This window comes from Neophocaena asiaeorientalis, unplaced genomic scaffold (assembly GCF_003031525.2).
Source record: "Neophocaena asiaeorientalis asiaeorientalis breed wild unplaced genomic scaffold, Neophocaena_asiaeorientalis_V1.1 scaffold248, whole genome shotgun sequence".
Lineage (NCBI taxonomy): Eukaryota > Metazoa > Chordata > Mammalia > Artiodactyla > Phocoenidae > Neophocaena > Neophocaena asiaeorientalis.
The window spans coordinates 513,304-525,859 of NW_020185320.1; the positions used below are offsets into that span (position 1 = coordinate 513,304).

Sequence of the window (12,556 nt, forward strand, 5' to 3'; positions counted from 1 at the left end):
CAAAAAAATATATATATATATATATAAATATATATATATATATATTTGTATCTATGTAAGGTAGCCTCTATAAATTTATCCACATATATACAACATACCAACTGAAACATCTGCTATATTCAATAATACAGAAAACCTCACTTTTTATAGGCATACTAAGGAAACAATTTTACTATGTACTATTTGATAGCCTTCATTCCCGATTTGCCACTAGGTGGCCCACTTGAAAAAAATAGGACACTAAAGAGAAAATGAAACCTAAACTAATAAATGGCTTAATTAAAATTGTGCAAGTGAAATACAGGTCAAATTTAGCCATCAATGAGCAAGAATTATTTTTTATAATCCAAGGCAGCATAAAGTAAGGATTACCAATATATTACCTATATAAGAACTATTTATACATTACAGATAGCTATTTTGTATTGCTCTGAAAAATGAGTAAAAATCTAATACCAGAAAATTTAGAAATATGAATAAAAATTTTAAAGCCAATTAAAATGATCTGTTTGTTAAAGATACACTATGCTAAATCCCTTTGTAAAGCATAAAAATCATTTCAAAAATGTGAATAATGACTTCCATGTTTTAATATGGCTCTTTCTATAAGATATCCAAAAAATATACAACACTTCATCAATATTTTACATACATTTACCAAGTATACTTTTAAAATGTATTGGCTTTAACATATTTTAGGAATAGTCTTGCTTATCAAAATGAAATTGCTTTCCATCTAGAAAGGGACTTAAATGGTAAACCTGTCACATTAAAATAATTAGCTACTGTTTGTTTTTGTTTTATACTCTCAGGGTAGCAAAATCTTAGGCTAGGGGCTTCTCTGGTGGCGCCGTGGTTGAGAGTCCACCTGCCGATGCAGGGGACATGGGTTCGTGCCCCGGTCTGGGAAGATTCCACATACTGCGGAGCGGTTGGGCCCGTGAGCCATGGCCGTTGACCCTGTGCGTCCGGAGCCTGTGCTGTGCAACGGGAGAGGCCACAACAGTGAGAGGCCCGCGTACGGCAAAAAAAAAAAAAAAAATCTTAGACTAGATTTAAAAGACGAATAATCTATAGTGTTAGGAAAGAAAAAAACTTCATATACTGTTTATGGGAGTATATACACTGGTATAATCTTTTTTTGGATGGTAGTATGGCCCTATTTATTAATTTAAGATGTGTAGGTTCTTTGATCCAGCAATTCCACTTATAGAAATTTACCCTACCAGTATACCCCCAAGAAAAATGAAAGGATGTATGGACAAGGCAACAATTTAAATGTCCCCTAGTTTGGCTAAGATATTATTATAAATCTATACTATGGAATTATGCAGCCATGAGAAAGAATGAGGTTGATCTATAAGAAATAATATGGAGGGGCTTCCCTGGTGGCGCAGTGGTTGAGAGTCCACCTGCTGATGCAGGGGAAAACGGGTTTGTGCCCCGGTCCGGGAGGATCCCACATGCGGCAGAGCGGCTGGGCCCATGAGCCATGGCCGCTGAACCTGCGCATCCAGAGCCTGTGCTCCGCAATGAGAGACGCCACAACAGTGAGAAGCCCACGTACCGCAAAAAAAAAAAAAAAAAAAAAAAAGAAATGATATGGAAAGATGTCCAAACTAAGAGGAGGAAAAGTGACCAGCAGCCAGGGTATGTGTAAGTATGTTTAAAGTGTGTGTGTGTATGTAAAAATATCAGAAATATCAAATTTCACACTTAATGATTAGTCAGAGGAGTATTAAATGTGGAAATAATGGTTAGAGAGACACAAGGTAGATTTTACTTTTTTAACATCTATGTTTATTTTGACGACAAAACCAGTAAATACTGGATATAAAATAAACAACGCTAACTTCATTTTTACACCTACACCAAGAATTCAGGCCAAAGTCCCTTCTAGAGAAGCCAGATAAACATTCATCTCAATCCCATTCCTCTGCTACCTCTATCACACTGAAAGCGTCCTGAGAAATAGTCAATCCCTTGTCTACTGGCTCACTTGGACAAGGATTTCCTCGAAAGGACTATAGATCCAGACCATGGCTGACTCTTTCCAATATCTATTCCTGCCTACTCTAAGGAATGGGTAAAGATCTCAAATGTTTACAAGAACCAGACAGGTAAAGTGAATGTTTGAAGCGGGTCATGTAGCATACCTCTTCTGAAGGGGGCAATGTCTGGGCAATTGTTCCAAAGTGATTACCTTTCCTTGGGGCAGAAATAATAACTTACTCCACTTGGAACAATGAAGAACCAGTTTCTATATGTTTGCAATAGAAACATAAAAGAGTAATCAAACAATCTCTAAGCAAAAAGGGATTTTTAACAAGGAATGTGTAGACTTACACATATCCCATCCTGTTCTACACTATGTGATCTAGTTTTGTTCCTGGGGTGGGAAAGAGACTTGAGTGAACTCTGCTTAAAGAACATGAAATATCTTAATTCCACCTGCTTAACAAGAGAAGGAAAAAATAATTTCGTATGACATCAGAGATACCCAGGGTCTTCAGAGGGAATTTTTCTGAGGCTCTCCCAGAGTAGGCTGGGCTGCTGGTACTTAACTCTGGATAATTAGACCAAAAGGGAATTTAGGTTCAGTATTACAAGATTTTTTGATTATTCAAGACAGCTAGAAATAGAGATTTTTCCTGGAGATTACAAATTCATAGTCTTCAACTTCAAACAGGACTTTCAAAGTTAACCTAACCACCCTGTCTTTAGATAGATTCCTACTAGAAGGTATGCTTCTTTAGGGTAGGACCTATGCCTTACTTTTAAATCCCCTCAGTGTTTAGACAGCACACATCTCTTAATAAAATCTGCTGAAGGAAGGATGGACGGATGGACAGATTGACTTAAGGGCTGGGACTGAACTGATAATGAAAACTTTAGTGGAGCTGAAAAATATCTAAAATGCAGCACCACAATAACTAATTTATTTAAAGACTAAAAAACAATGTTACACACATTTCAAAGGCTGTTATCCCAAGAAACTTGATACAGCTGCTAATGAACTTGTCTACAAAGTTATCCTGAACTAATAAGAAATTTTCTATCTTCTATTTAGCTCCTGTTATACAGCGATTAAAAAACCATTACCTGAGACAAAAGAGAAATTATTAAACAAAATAACAGCTAAGGTCTAAACTTAATGATATCTCCCCTAAGCTAGAGCCCTTGGCTCTACTCCACCAGGCCTAGAAATTACCTGGCATCACTCTCCCAGTATCCTCATTATCCTCAACATACACAACAGGCTTATTTCTAATCTCAGTCCAAGGCTATCATCTTCCTCTTTATTTTCTATTCTCAAGAAAAGTCAATCACCATTATAATTACAGCCTCTAACCTCATGTAGGCATTTAGCTTTCTGTCTGAGGTTATCCTCCTTCTGAACTCTGATTACAATCTCTCTCTGACTACTCAGGGGATCATGCATGCTCTGTTAACTGTCTTCTCTGTTGTTTATCTCAGCTTCTCTCTTTGTATATCCTAAAATCTGTCCCACAATCCCTTTGTTCTCCATCCTCTATCGCTCTGGAGTCGAAAGATATGTATATTAGAGATGTAAGACACATATACATTAAATGTTCACACAACACTGTCCAATGTATTATAGTTTTATCTGTACTCTTTATATACATATTCCCTGCTTTTTGATCAACAACTTTCAATTCTCCTACCCTGTCTCCAACTTCACTTTGGAATTATGAGTCCTCCAATTGCAAAATTCCCATTTGGATCATGATTCTACTTTTTGAATTCTGTAGTATAAAATACACAAATACATGAATACTATGCTTTATGCCAACTAGAAGTAAAAAAAAAAAACAGAATCACCTGTCTTACAAAGAAAAAGTTTTACATTAAATACGCAAATAAAATATTTACATATATAGATAAAGAGAGAAAGATATATAGAGAGAGAAAGAGAGAGAGAAAGAGAGACAGAAAGTATTCCTAGCAGGAAGTCATATAAAATTTTTAAGTTACTTAAATTAGCCAGTTAGAAAAAAATCTCCAAGTATCTTTAAGTCAGGTAAAACTGAAATTAAGGCCCAAACACTAACAAATATAAACATCCTAACTAAATTAAGCTACCGCCATCTTTCCCATAATTTAGCCAAAGAAGTTAAAAGAGCCAAATTATTTAAAATAGAAGCCAGGTGAAATGTTTACATATAACTCTGAAAGCTGCTTAGAATCACTATCTAAGAGCACACCCCAGATCTAAGACTGACAACAATGGCTCTTCACTAAGAGAAATGGAAGTCAAAGACATTCTAATCTAATTAAAAATTATTTTCTTCACTTTAAAAAATAATTACTAACAAAAGAAAACATACTCACCTCTTCGATTAACTTTTCATTCGGTGATGATGTACAAAGACAGACAAGGTAAGTTTGCTTAAAACTACCTTTTGTACCAATCTCTGGATGGTCAGAACACAGCTTTGCTAGAGCAGTTGCTTGACTTAACTGATCTGTTTTGATTAGATGTTTAATTCTCATATCCAACAAGATGGGACCCTCAAAAGCTAAAAATTCATTCACTTTAAAAAACAAGACATAATAGATTATTAACATTTGGTAATCGTTCACTTGCAATACAAATACTTACAAGGAATATTTTTTTAAAGCACAGAAACGAAAACTCTTTTTTGTTGTTGTTGCAGTTTCCTTTTACTCTCAGGCTATCACAAAATACTTGACCTTATAAGCAGGAGTTACGCTGCTAACTTTTTAGAGCTGCATTAAATATTTTTGCCCCTGAAAGTACCATTTACAATGAGGTGAGTTAAATTCCTGATTATAAAAATAATTTTACATTGAATTCCGAAACTCATTGTTTTTAAAATAATACTAAATTCTTTTCCCCACAGCACTTATTCTTGAATACCAGGCGTTAGCATTTCTAGAAATTTGCAGTTAGGACATTACACACTTACATGGGAAACCACAAAAGGATGTTTGGATATTCAAGAAGATGAAATTCAGCTAATATTGTGTTCAATACTGTTCATGTATTTTTCATTTTACAAAGGTGAAGTCTACCTTGCCTTAATGAGTGTTGTAGAACAAATTTAAATATCTACGGAAAAATAAATAAGGGGGTGGGGGTAGTCTGCTGAAAGTTCTGTGGGTTTTTAAAATACCAATCAACAAACCTCAACACTTGCTTAAGACCCACTAATGCATAATAAATTTCTGTTCTGTTGAAATCTTAAATTTCCTAGTGCTTGTTTGATCAACTACAAATAAAAATTTAACTTTTTTTTTTTTGGTGAAGGAGATTTTAAATTTTAACAAATGCAAATTTAAACTTTTCCCTAAGTTTTCTTTACCAGGATGAAAATCGTGTTTAAAAATTTACTTGGTGATGGCTAGCTGGAAACCTTTGGAAGGCTTTCAGTAATAAAATTTTAAATGCCCTATAAACACTATAAAATACACAATTTCTCATTTGTGAACAGACTGGGAGACATGTCTAGTGAGTAAGTTTTGGGTTAGAAGATGGAAAATAAGAGATGTTTTTCTCTTCTTTAAATGTCCTTTCCTACCCTCTAGTACCTTTATTTTTTAGATCTAACTGTACTCCACTATGAAAATACTCTTCTATAAAATAGTATGATTATGGCTCCTCAGTATTAAAACCATGAGCATGTAAGCAATTTAACATAGGATCACAAATTTCATCCTTTTCTAGACCTTTGTATCTGCTACTCTCTATTCTTTACATATTAAACTAAACCAAAAAGTATAAAGACTGAACACAGATAAATAACACTATCTGCATAACCCTCTGGTGCCTCTGATGATATGTCTGACATATACAGGGCATTACTTTTCTTTTTTTAATATGACACGATCCTGGTTAAGACAGTTATATGGCAAATATCTTTTCACAGTTTAGTTCAATGGCCAAAGTAAAATCTGTAAAGATTTTCAATGACAAATTTAAGGCAAGAGAGTTAAAATCAAGTTATTCCAGCTATAAGTCACAGACTTTAAAATACAGCTTGAGTTTCCAGGAAACTCTAGCAATAAAAAGTCTGGGAATTATTTCAAATACTCCCACAAAAATTCATAATCAACAAACTCTGAAGATCATGGCAAAGACATTATTTAAAGGTGGCAAGTTTTTTTTAACAAAACTAATGACAATCTTAATAGGAGGAATTTCAAATAGTCCCTAAAATCTCAAAGAGCAGCATGTATAGTTAGAATGACAATTACACAAAATAATTTCTGTACTAACAAGTATAGCAGAATATATGCTATTATTATACATTCCAAAACATACTTGTGTGTGTGTGTGTTTTTAAACAATGGGAAACCTTTGCCACACTTAGGGCAAAATTGATTTCAAAGAAATACAGAATATTAGAGCAGAAGGAACTTTATAGATCACTTTGTCCAGCTCCATCATTTGGCAGATGAGTAAACTGAGGCTCACAGAAGGCAAGTGACTTTCTAGGGTCATAAAGCCAGTTAATGACAGAACCAGGACCAGAATAATGGGGTCTTGCAACTTCCACCTTAACACAGTGGTGTGATGAGAAAAAAATAAAAATTCTTATTTAACTAGTGTGTTTACTAGTTATCAGAACAGCACTACATAGCAGTAAAGAGCTGTGAAGTAGCATTAGCTTTTAAAGGAAAATAATAATGTATCCTGAAGCTCATGTTTCAAACAGATCAAAATTAGATTACATTCAACAATACTCAATTCAGAACTTCCCCCTCAGGGGAGGGAAACTCACTCCCCTCACTTTTCTCCATTTTTCTTTTACACTTTCCTTGTCCCAATTCCTCTGTATCTTTCTCTATTTCTCTCTACTCCAGGACATGTTTTCCTTACAGTTATAATAGCACATCAAAGACTACCAGACTTATGAAAAAAGTTTTGTTATCTTTATCCTTGACTACCTAGTCACATCAAATTTCACTCCCTACCCTGCTTTACCCATCCCCATCCCAGAAAATGAAAAAATACCTTGAATTTTACTTGTGTAGCCTTTTTATCTATTTTGTCTGTATTTATGTACTTGGGGGAAAAAAGCAGGTTTACTACATTCAAGCCTATCGAGAGCTGGATGACATAAAATGGCAATGTAAATGAATAATATTCAGCCAGTTCAATTAAGAAAGTAATAATGGCCTTCTTTCCATAAAATGCTACTTACATAATAGTAAAAAAGAAAAACATGGAAGATAATTTTAAATATATTACAATATATAAGTTGAATATTTGTGATAAATCTTTACCCAAATATTAACTGATCATGTACCATGCACCAAAACTTAGGACTAGGTCCTGGATTCCCCCCCAAAGTGGAGTCAACCTGTTTACTGGGTGTGTATCTCCACACTTAGATTTGCTCACAATTCCCCTTGCAGTATCTCTGGGTAGCTGTTTCACAAGCATCTCAAACTCTGCATACAAACATCTCTATACCACAATATGTGGTACCTCAGCCCAGAACTAAGAGTTGGCATTAAAGTTCTTCTCTTCTGCCTCTTCCTCATCCTAACCTACAATCCACCATATAATCCTGTCACTTCTAACTCCTAAGTACTCAATTCTATTCATTTTTCTCAATCCCTACGCCAACCACTCACTCACCCCCACCTCCCAGCCCAAATCATTTATCTATCAGACCACTTTGTTGCACTCTACTAGTCTTCTGCAGCCACTCTTACTCTTTCCATCACATCTCCACTAGGACGCAGGGTGCCTTTTCTTTTTCCTAAAGCACACGCTGGACTGTCTTCTCCTAGTTAAAACCCCCAAGTGGTGTCCCTTTGACTTCAAAGGGTAAATTCCAAAATTACCATCATGGCCTACATGAATCTGCATCATCTATTCCTTTTTAAAAATACAATTTATATTTTCTCTTAAAATTTATTCAGCAAGATCGATTGGGCAAGAAATAAAAGGCATCCAAACTGGAAAGGAAGAAATAAAATCATCTGATTGCAGATGGCATAATCTTATAGGTAGAAAACCCTAAAGATTCTACCCAAAAAACAAAAAACTATTAGAACTAATAAACGAATTTAGCAAAGTTGTAGGATATAAAAATCAAAACACAAAAATAAGTTGCATTTCTATTCACTAACAATGAACAATCTCAAAAGGAAATTCAGAAAACAATTCCATTTATAATAGCAACAAAAAGAATAAAGTACTTTGGAATACACCTAACCAAGAGAGTGAAAGACTCGTACACTAAAACCTACAAAACATTGCTGAAAGAAATTAAAGAAGACACAAGTAAATGGAAAGATGCCCATGTTCATGGACTGGAAGACTTAATACTGTTAAGATGTCCAACTACCCAAAGCAATCTACAGATTCTATGTAATCCCAACAAAACTGCAATGGCTATTTTGTAGAGATAGGAAAATTTATCCTAAAATTCATATGGAATCTTAAGGGACCCCAAACAGCCAAAACAATTTTGAAAAAGAACAAAGTTGGAGGTCTCACACTTCCTCACTTCAAATATACTACAAAGCTAATCAAAACTGGCACACAGATAGGCATGTAGGCGATGCAACAGAATAGAAAAAACTCAGAAATAAACCCTCACCATATGGTCAAATAATCTTCAACAAGGTGCCAAGGCCACTCAACAGAAAAATGATAGTCTTTTCAACAAATGGTGTTGGGAAAACTGGATATCCACATGCAGGAGAATGAAGCTGGACCCTTATCTTACACCATATAAAAAAACAAACCTGGCCTTCCCTGGGGTCCAGTGGTTAAGACTCTGTGCTTCCACTGCAGGGGGTGCAAGTTCGATCCCTGGCTGGGGAACTAAGATCCCACATGCCACAAGGTGTGGCCAAAAATATAATAAAATTAAAAAACAAACAAAAAAAACCTGAAATGAATTAAAGACCTAAATGTAAGACCCAAAACTATAAAATTCCTAGAAGAAAACAGTAGGGAAAAGCATCAAGATACTGGATTTGACAATGACTTATTGGATGTGATAAGAAGGTATAAACAACAACAACAAAAAAAACAAATGAGACTACATCAAAGTTAACTTTTACATATCAAAGGACAGAAGCAACAGAGTGAAAAGGCAATCTACAGAATGGGAGAAAATATATGCAAATCATATCTGATAAGGGGTTAATGTCCAGAATATATAAAGAACTCCTACAACTCAACAACAAAAACCAAATAATCCAATTGAAAATGGGCAAAGGATCTGAATAGACATTTCTCTGAAGATGATATACAAATGGCCAACAAGCATATGAAAAAATGCTCAACGTCACTAATCACCAGAGAAATACAAACCAAAGCTACAATGAGGTATCACTTCACAGCCAAAAGAATGTCTATTATCAAAAACAAAACAAAACAAAAAAAAAAGAAAATAAGTGTTGGTGAGGATGTGGAAGAATTAGAACCTTTGTGCACTATTGACAGGACTATAAAATGATGCAACCTCTAAGGGAAACAGGCTATAAGTTCCTCAGAAAATTAGAAATAGAACTACCATGTGGTCCAGCTATCCCACTTATGGTTATGTACACAAAAGAAGTGAAAGGAGGGTCTCAGAGAGATATCTGCACTCCCATGTTCATAGTAGCACTACTCACAAGGGCCAAGAGGCAGAAGCAATCCAATGTCCATCAATAGATAAATGGATAAACAAATGTGGTATATACATATGATGCAGTATTATTCACCTTTAAAAAAGAAGGAAATCCTGACACATGCTACAACACAGTTGAATCTCGAGGACATTATGCTAAGTGAAATAAGCCACTCATAAAAAGGTAAATACAGTATGATTCCACTTATATGACGTACCTAAAGTAGTCAAAGTCATAGAAACAAAAACTAGAATGTTGATTAACCAGGGGCTGGAAATGAAGGATGGGGAAAGGGGGTAGTTGTTGTTTAAAACAGGGCTTAATTTTGCAAGATGAAAGTTTTGGAGATCTGTTTCAAAACATTATGAACATACTTAACACTACTGAACTGTACACTTCGAAATGATTAAATGGTACATTTTATGTTGTTTTTTTACAAGAAAAAAATGCATTAAAAATCAATTCAGCATTGTTAGACAAAAAAAATCCAAATTCAGAAATTTAATAAAAACATAACACTTTAAGCTCTACATCAGTGATTCTTAACCCTGGTTGTACAATTATCTTGACTTCTAAAAAGTACTAATGCCTGGGGCTCAAACCCAGAGACTCTAATTTAATCGGTCTGTGGTAGGTCTCCAGCACCGGTATGTCTAAAAAACTCTCCAGGCGATTTAAGCACTGCCAGGATTAAGAACCACTGCTCTAAGGTAACTATATTTCAGTGTTCAAATTACCAGTGAGGGATAGTCTTAATCTTCACCTGACCTCTCACCTTTTCCTGGAAGAACAAGCTACATATACAATAAACAGAATTTTCACTTGAAGATTTCAGAATTTCTTAAATCATGTTGCTTGGTCATTAAGTCATTAAATTATGATCATAACTGATTCTTTGACATGACTGATATAAATCAGAATTCTTAAACATTAAAAAAATATTCCATGATATAGATGAACCTAGTAAATATGTAACCCTAAAATTTGTGTGAAATAAGATTTAATTATTACTATTATATTTAATTAAATTCTGACAACTTTATCCATGTAACATCATTATGAAATATACTCATCACAACAGAAATAATGAATTTTTCTAGGATGTTTAGAAAAGCCAATGAGTGTATGTTTTAAAATCATTTTTAGTAAAAATAAAATCTTGGTGGTCACCATATTATATCTCATTATGTAACAGTAGAATATTATTAAGGTTAACAAAATGCAAAATAAAGCATCAGCCTGAAATGGGAGACTGAACACTTTCACAATCTTACTGCAGTTAAGTTCTATCAGCTTAATTCTATCCAGAGTCACTGATCCTCAATGATCTAAGGGTTATACACAAGTAAAACCTAAACACAAGGCAATCTAATTTAGCAGTGATTTTTAAAAATAAAATCTAAAATGCTCCACTGATTTATTTTTTATAACAAGGTCAGTTAAGAGCAAAAGGGAGAGACAAAGCAAAAAAAAAAACAAAAAAGACAACCAAATAGAAGCAAGTTAAGAAAACTGTATTTCTAAGAGTACTAAATGTATATAGTCTATAAGGTGTTCTTTTTAGTGACTTTCTGTAAGAAATGTCCTAACACACAAAAAAACTGTCAACAGATATAAGTCTAGGTCTCAGAATCACCCCTTTTGGTATTCTCTACATAGACAGGTAAAGATATAAACACACACATGAAAAATATAGGAAAAGTATCAATGAGCAAAAGAACTGGAGATTTACTATTAGAAAAGAAATTCAGCTGCATGCAATCAGATCTGGCCTCACATTATTTACCTGGAAATTATTAGTTACCATTTGTTCTCTCCTCCCATCTCCTCTCCCTTTAAAATATAATTACATTTTACATATGTTAATATCGGGTAAACCTAGCAGCACTTTTTCCCTGCTCATTTTAAAAGGCAAAGTTTATTACTGAAAAAAAGACTTATTTTCTCACAAAGCTCTGGAGGATTTATAAGTACTGTGGAAAAGCTGAAGCTTTAGAAATTTCCTTTGAAAACCAAGGGGTTCAAAAAAAAGAGAGAGAACCATAGGGCTTAGGATTCAAGAAAGAACGGGCAAGCTGATAAAAATACAATTTATGCCATTGCAAATTATTCCAAAATAGAAGTGGAAGGGAAAGGGCTGAAGGAATTCAGTGTGACTGTTAATAGGGAGCTCTTTCAGAGTTTAGATTTTACAATAATGACATATACAAAAGAAGGAAAAGCAGCAGGCTCAGGACCAAGGATGTGTGCACCGTGAGTGTCAGCACCAGTACTAACCTATGCGAACTGTTATTAAAGCTAAAACTCAAGATGACCCCGAGCTCACCAAAAAAGCTGAATGTAATCAAATTGGTGGAGATGGGTAACTTCTTCAGAAGGACCTGCTCCTTGGGTTTGATTATGTATTATTTATGATGACAGAGAAAAAGAGGATTCCTTTATTCTTATGGTGCTTCTGATAATAAGCTTTAAATTGAAAAGGTAGAACAAACAATGGAGAAAATGGAAATAGATGGGAAGATGTAATTTTCAAAACGGGGCTTAAGGTACATTTTGTAGACTAGAGGAATAGATATATTCCTAAGAGTCTCAAAATTAATATATTAAAAACATGGCTTGTGGGCTTCCCTGGTGGCGCAGTGGTTGAGAGTCCGCCTGCCGATGCAGGGGACATGGGTTCGTGCCCCGGTCCAGGAAGATCCCACATGCCGCAGCGTGGCTAGGCCTGTGAGACCTGGCTGCTTAGCCTGCGCGTCCGGAGCCTGTGCTCTGCAACGGGAGAGGCCACAACAGTGAGAGGCCCGTGTACCGCAAAAAAAACCAAAAAACATGGCTTGTGAGTGGTCAGGAAAAAAAGCATGACTGTTACGAGCGAAGACAGATTCATCAAACATAAATTAAGTTACATTTTTATAAAAGTTAATTCAAAATG

The 12,556-nt window shown here is 34.9% G+C and overlaps 1 protein-coding gene across 1 annotated transcript in view; it reads right to left on the reverse strand.

Annotated features, from left to right (window-relative positions):
* Positions 1-12,556, reverse strand: part of ZNF292 (zinc finger protein 292) — an 89,376-nt gene that overhangs the window by 22,556 nt on the left and 54,264 nt on the right. The window contains exon 6 of the mRNA XM_024733701.1: positions 4,354-4,556. Coding sequence (XP_024589469.1) covers positions 4,354-4,556 — 203 coding nt within the window. The remainder of the gene's footprint in view (positions 1-4,353; positions 4,557-12,556) is intronic.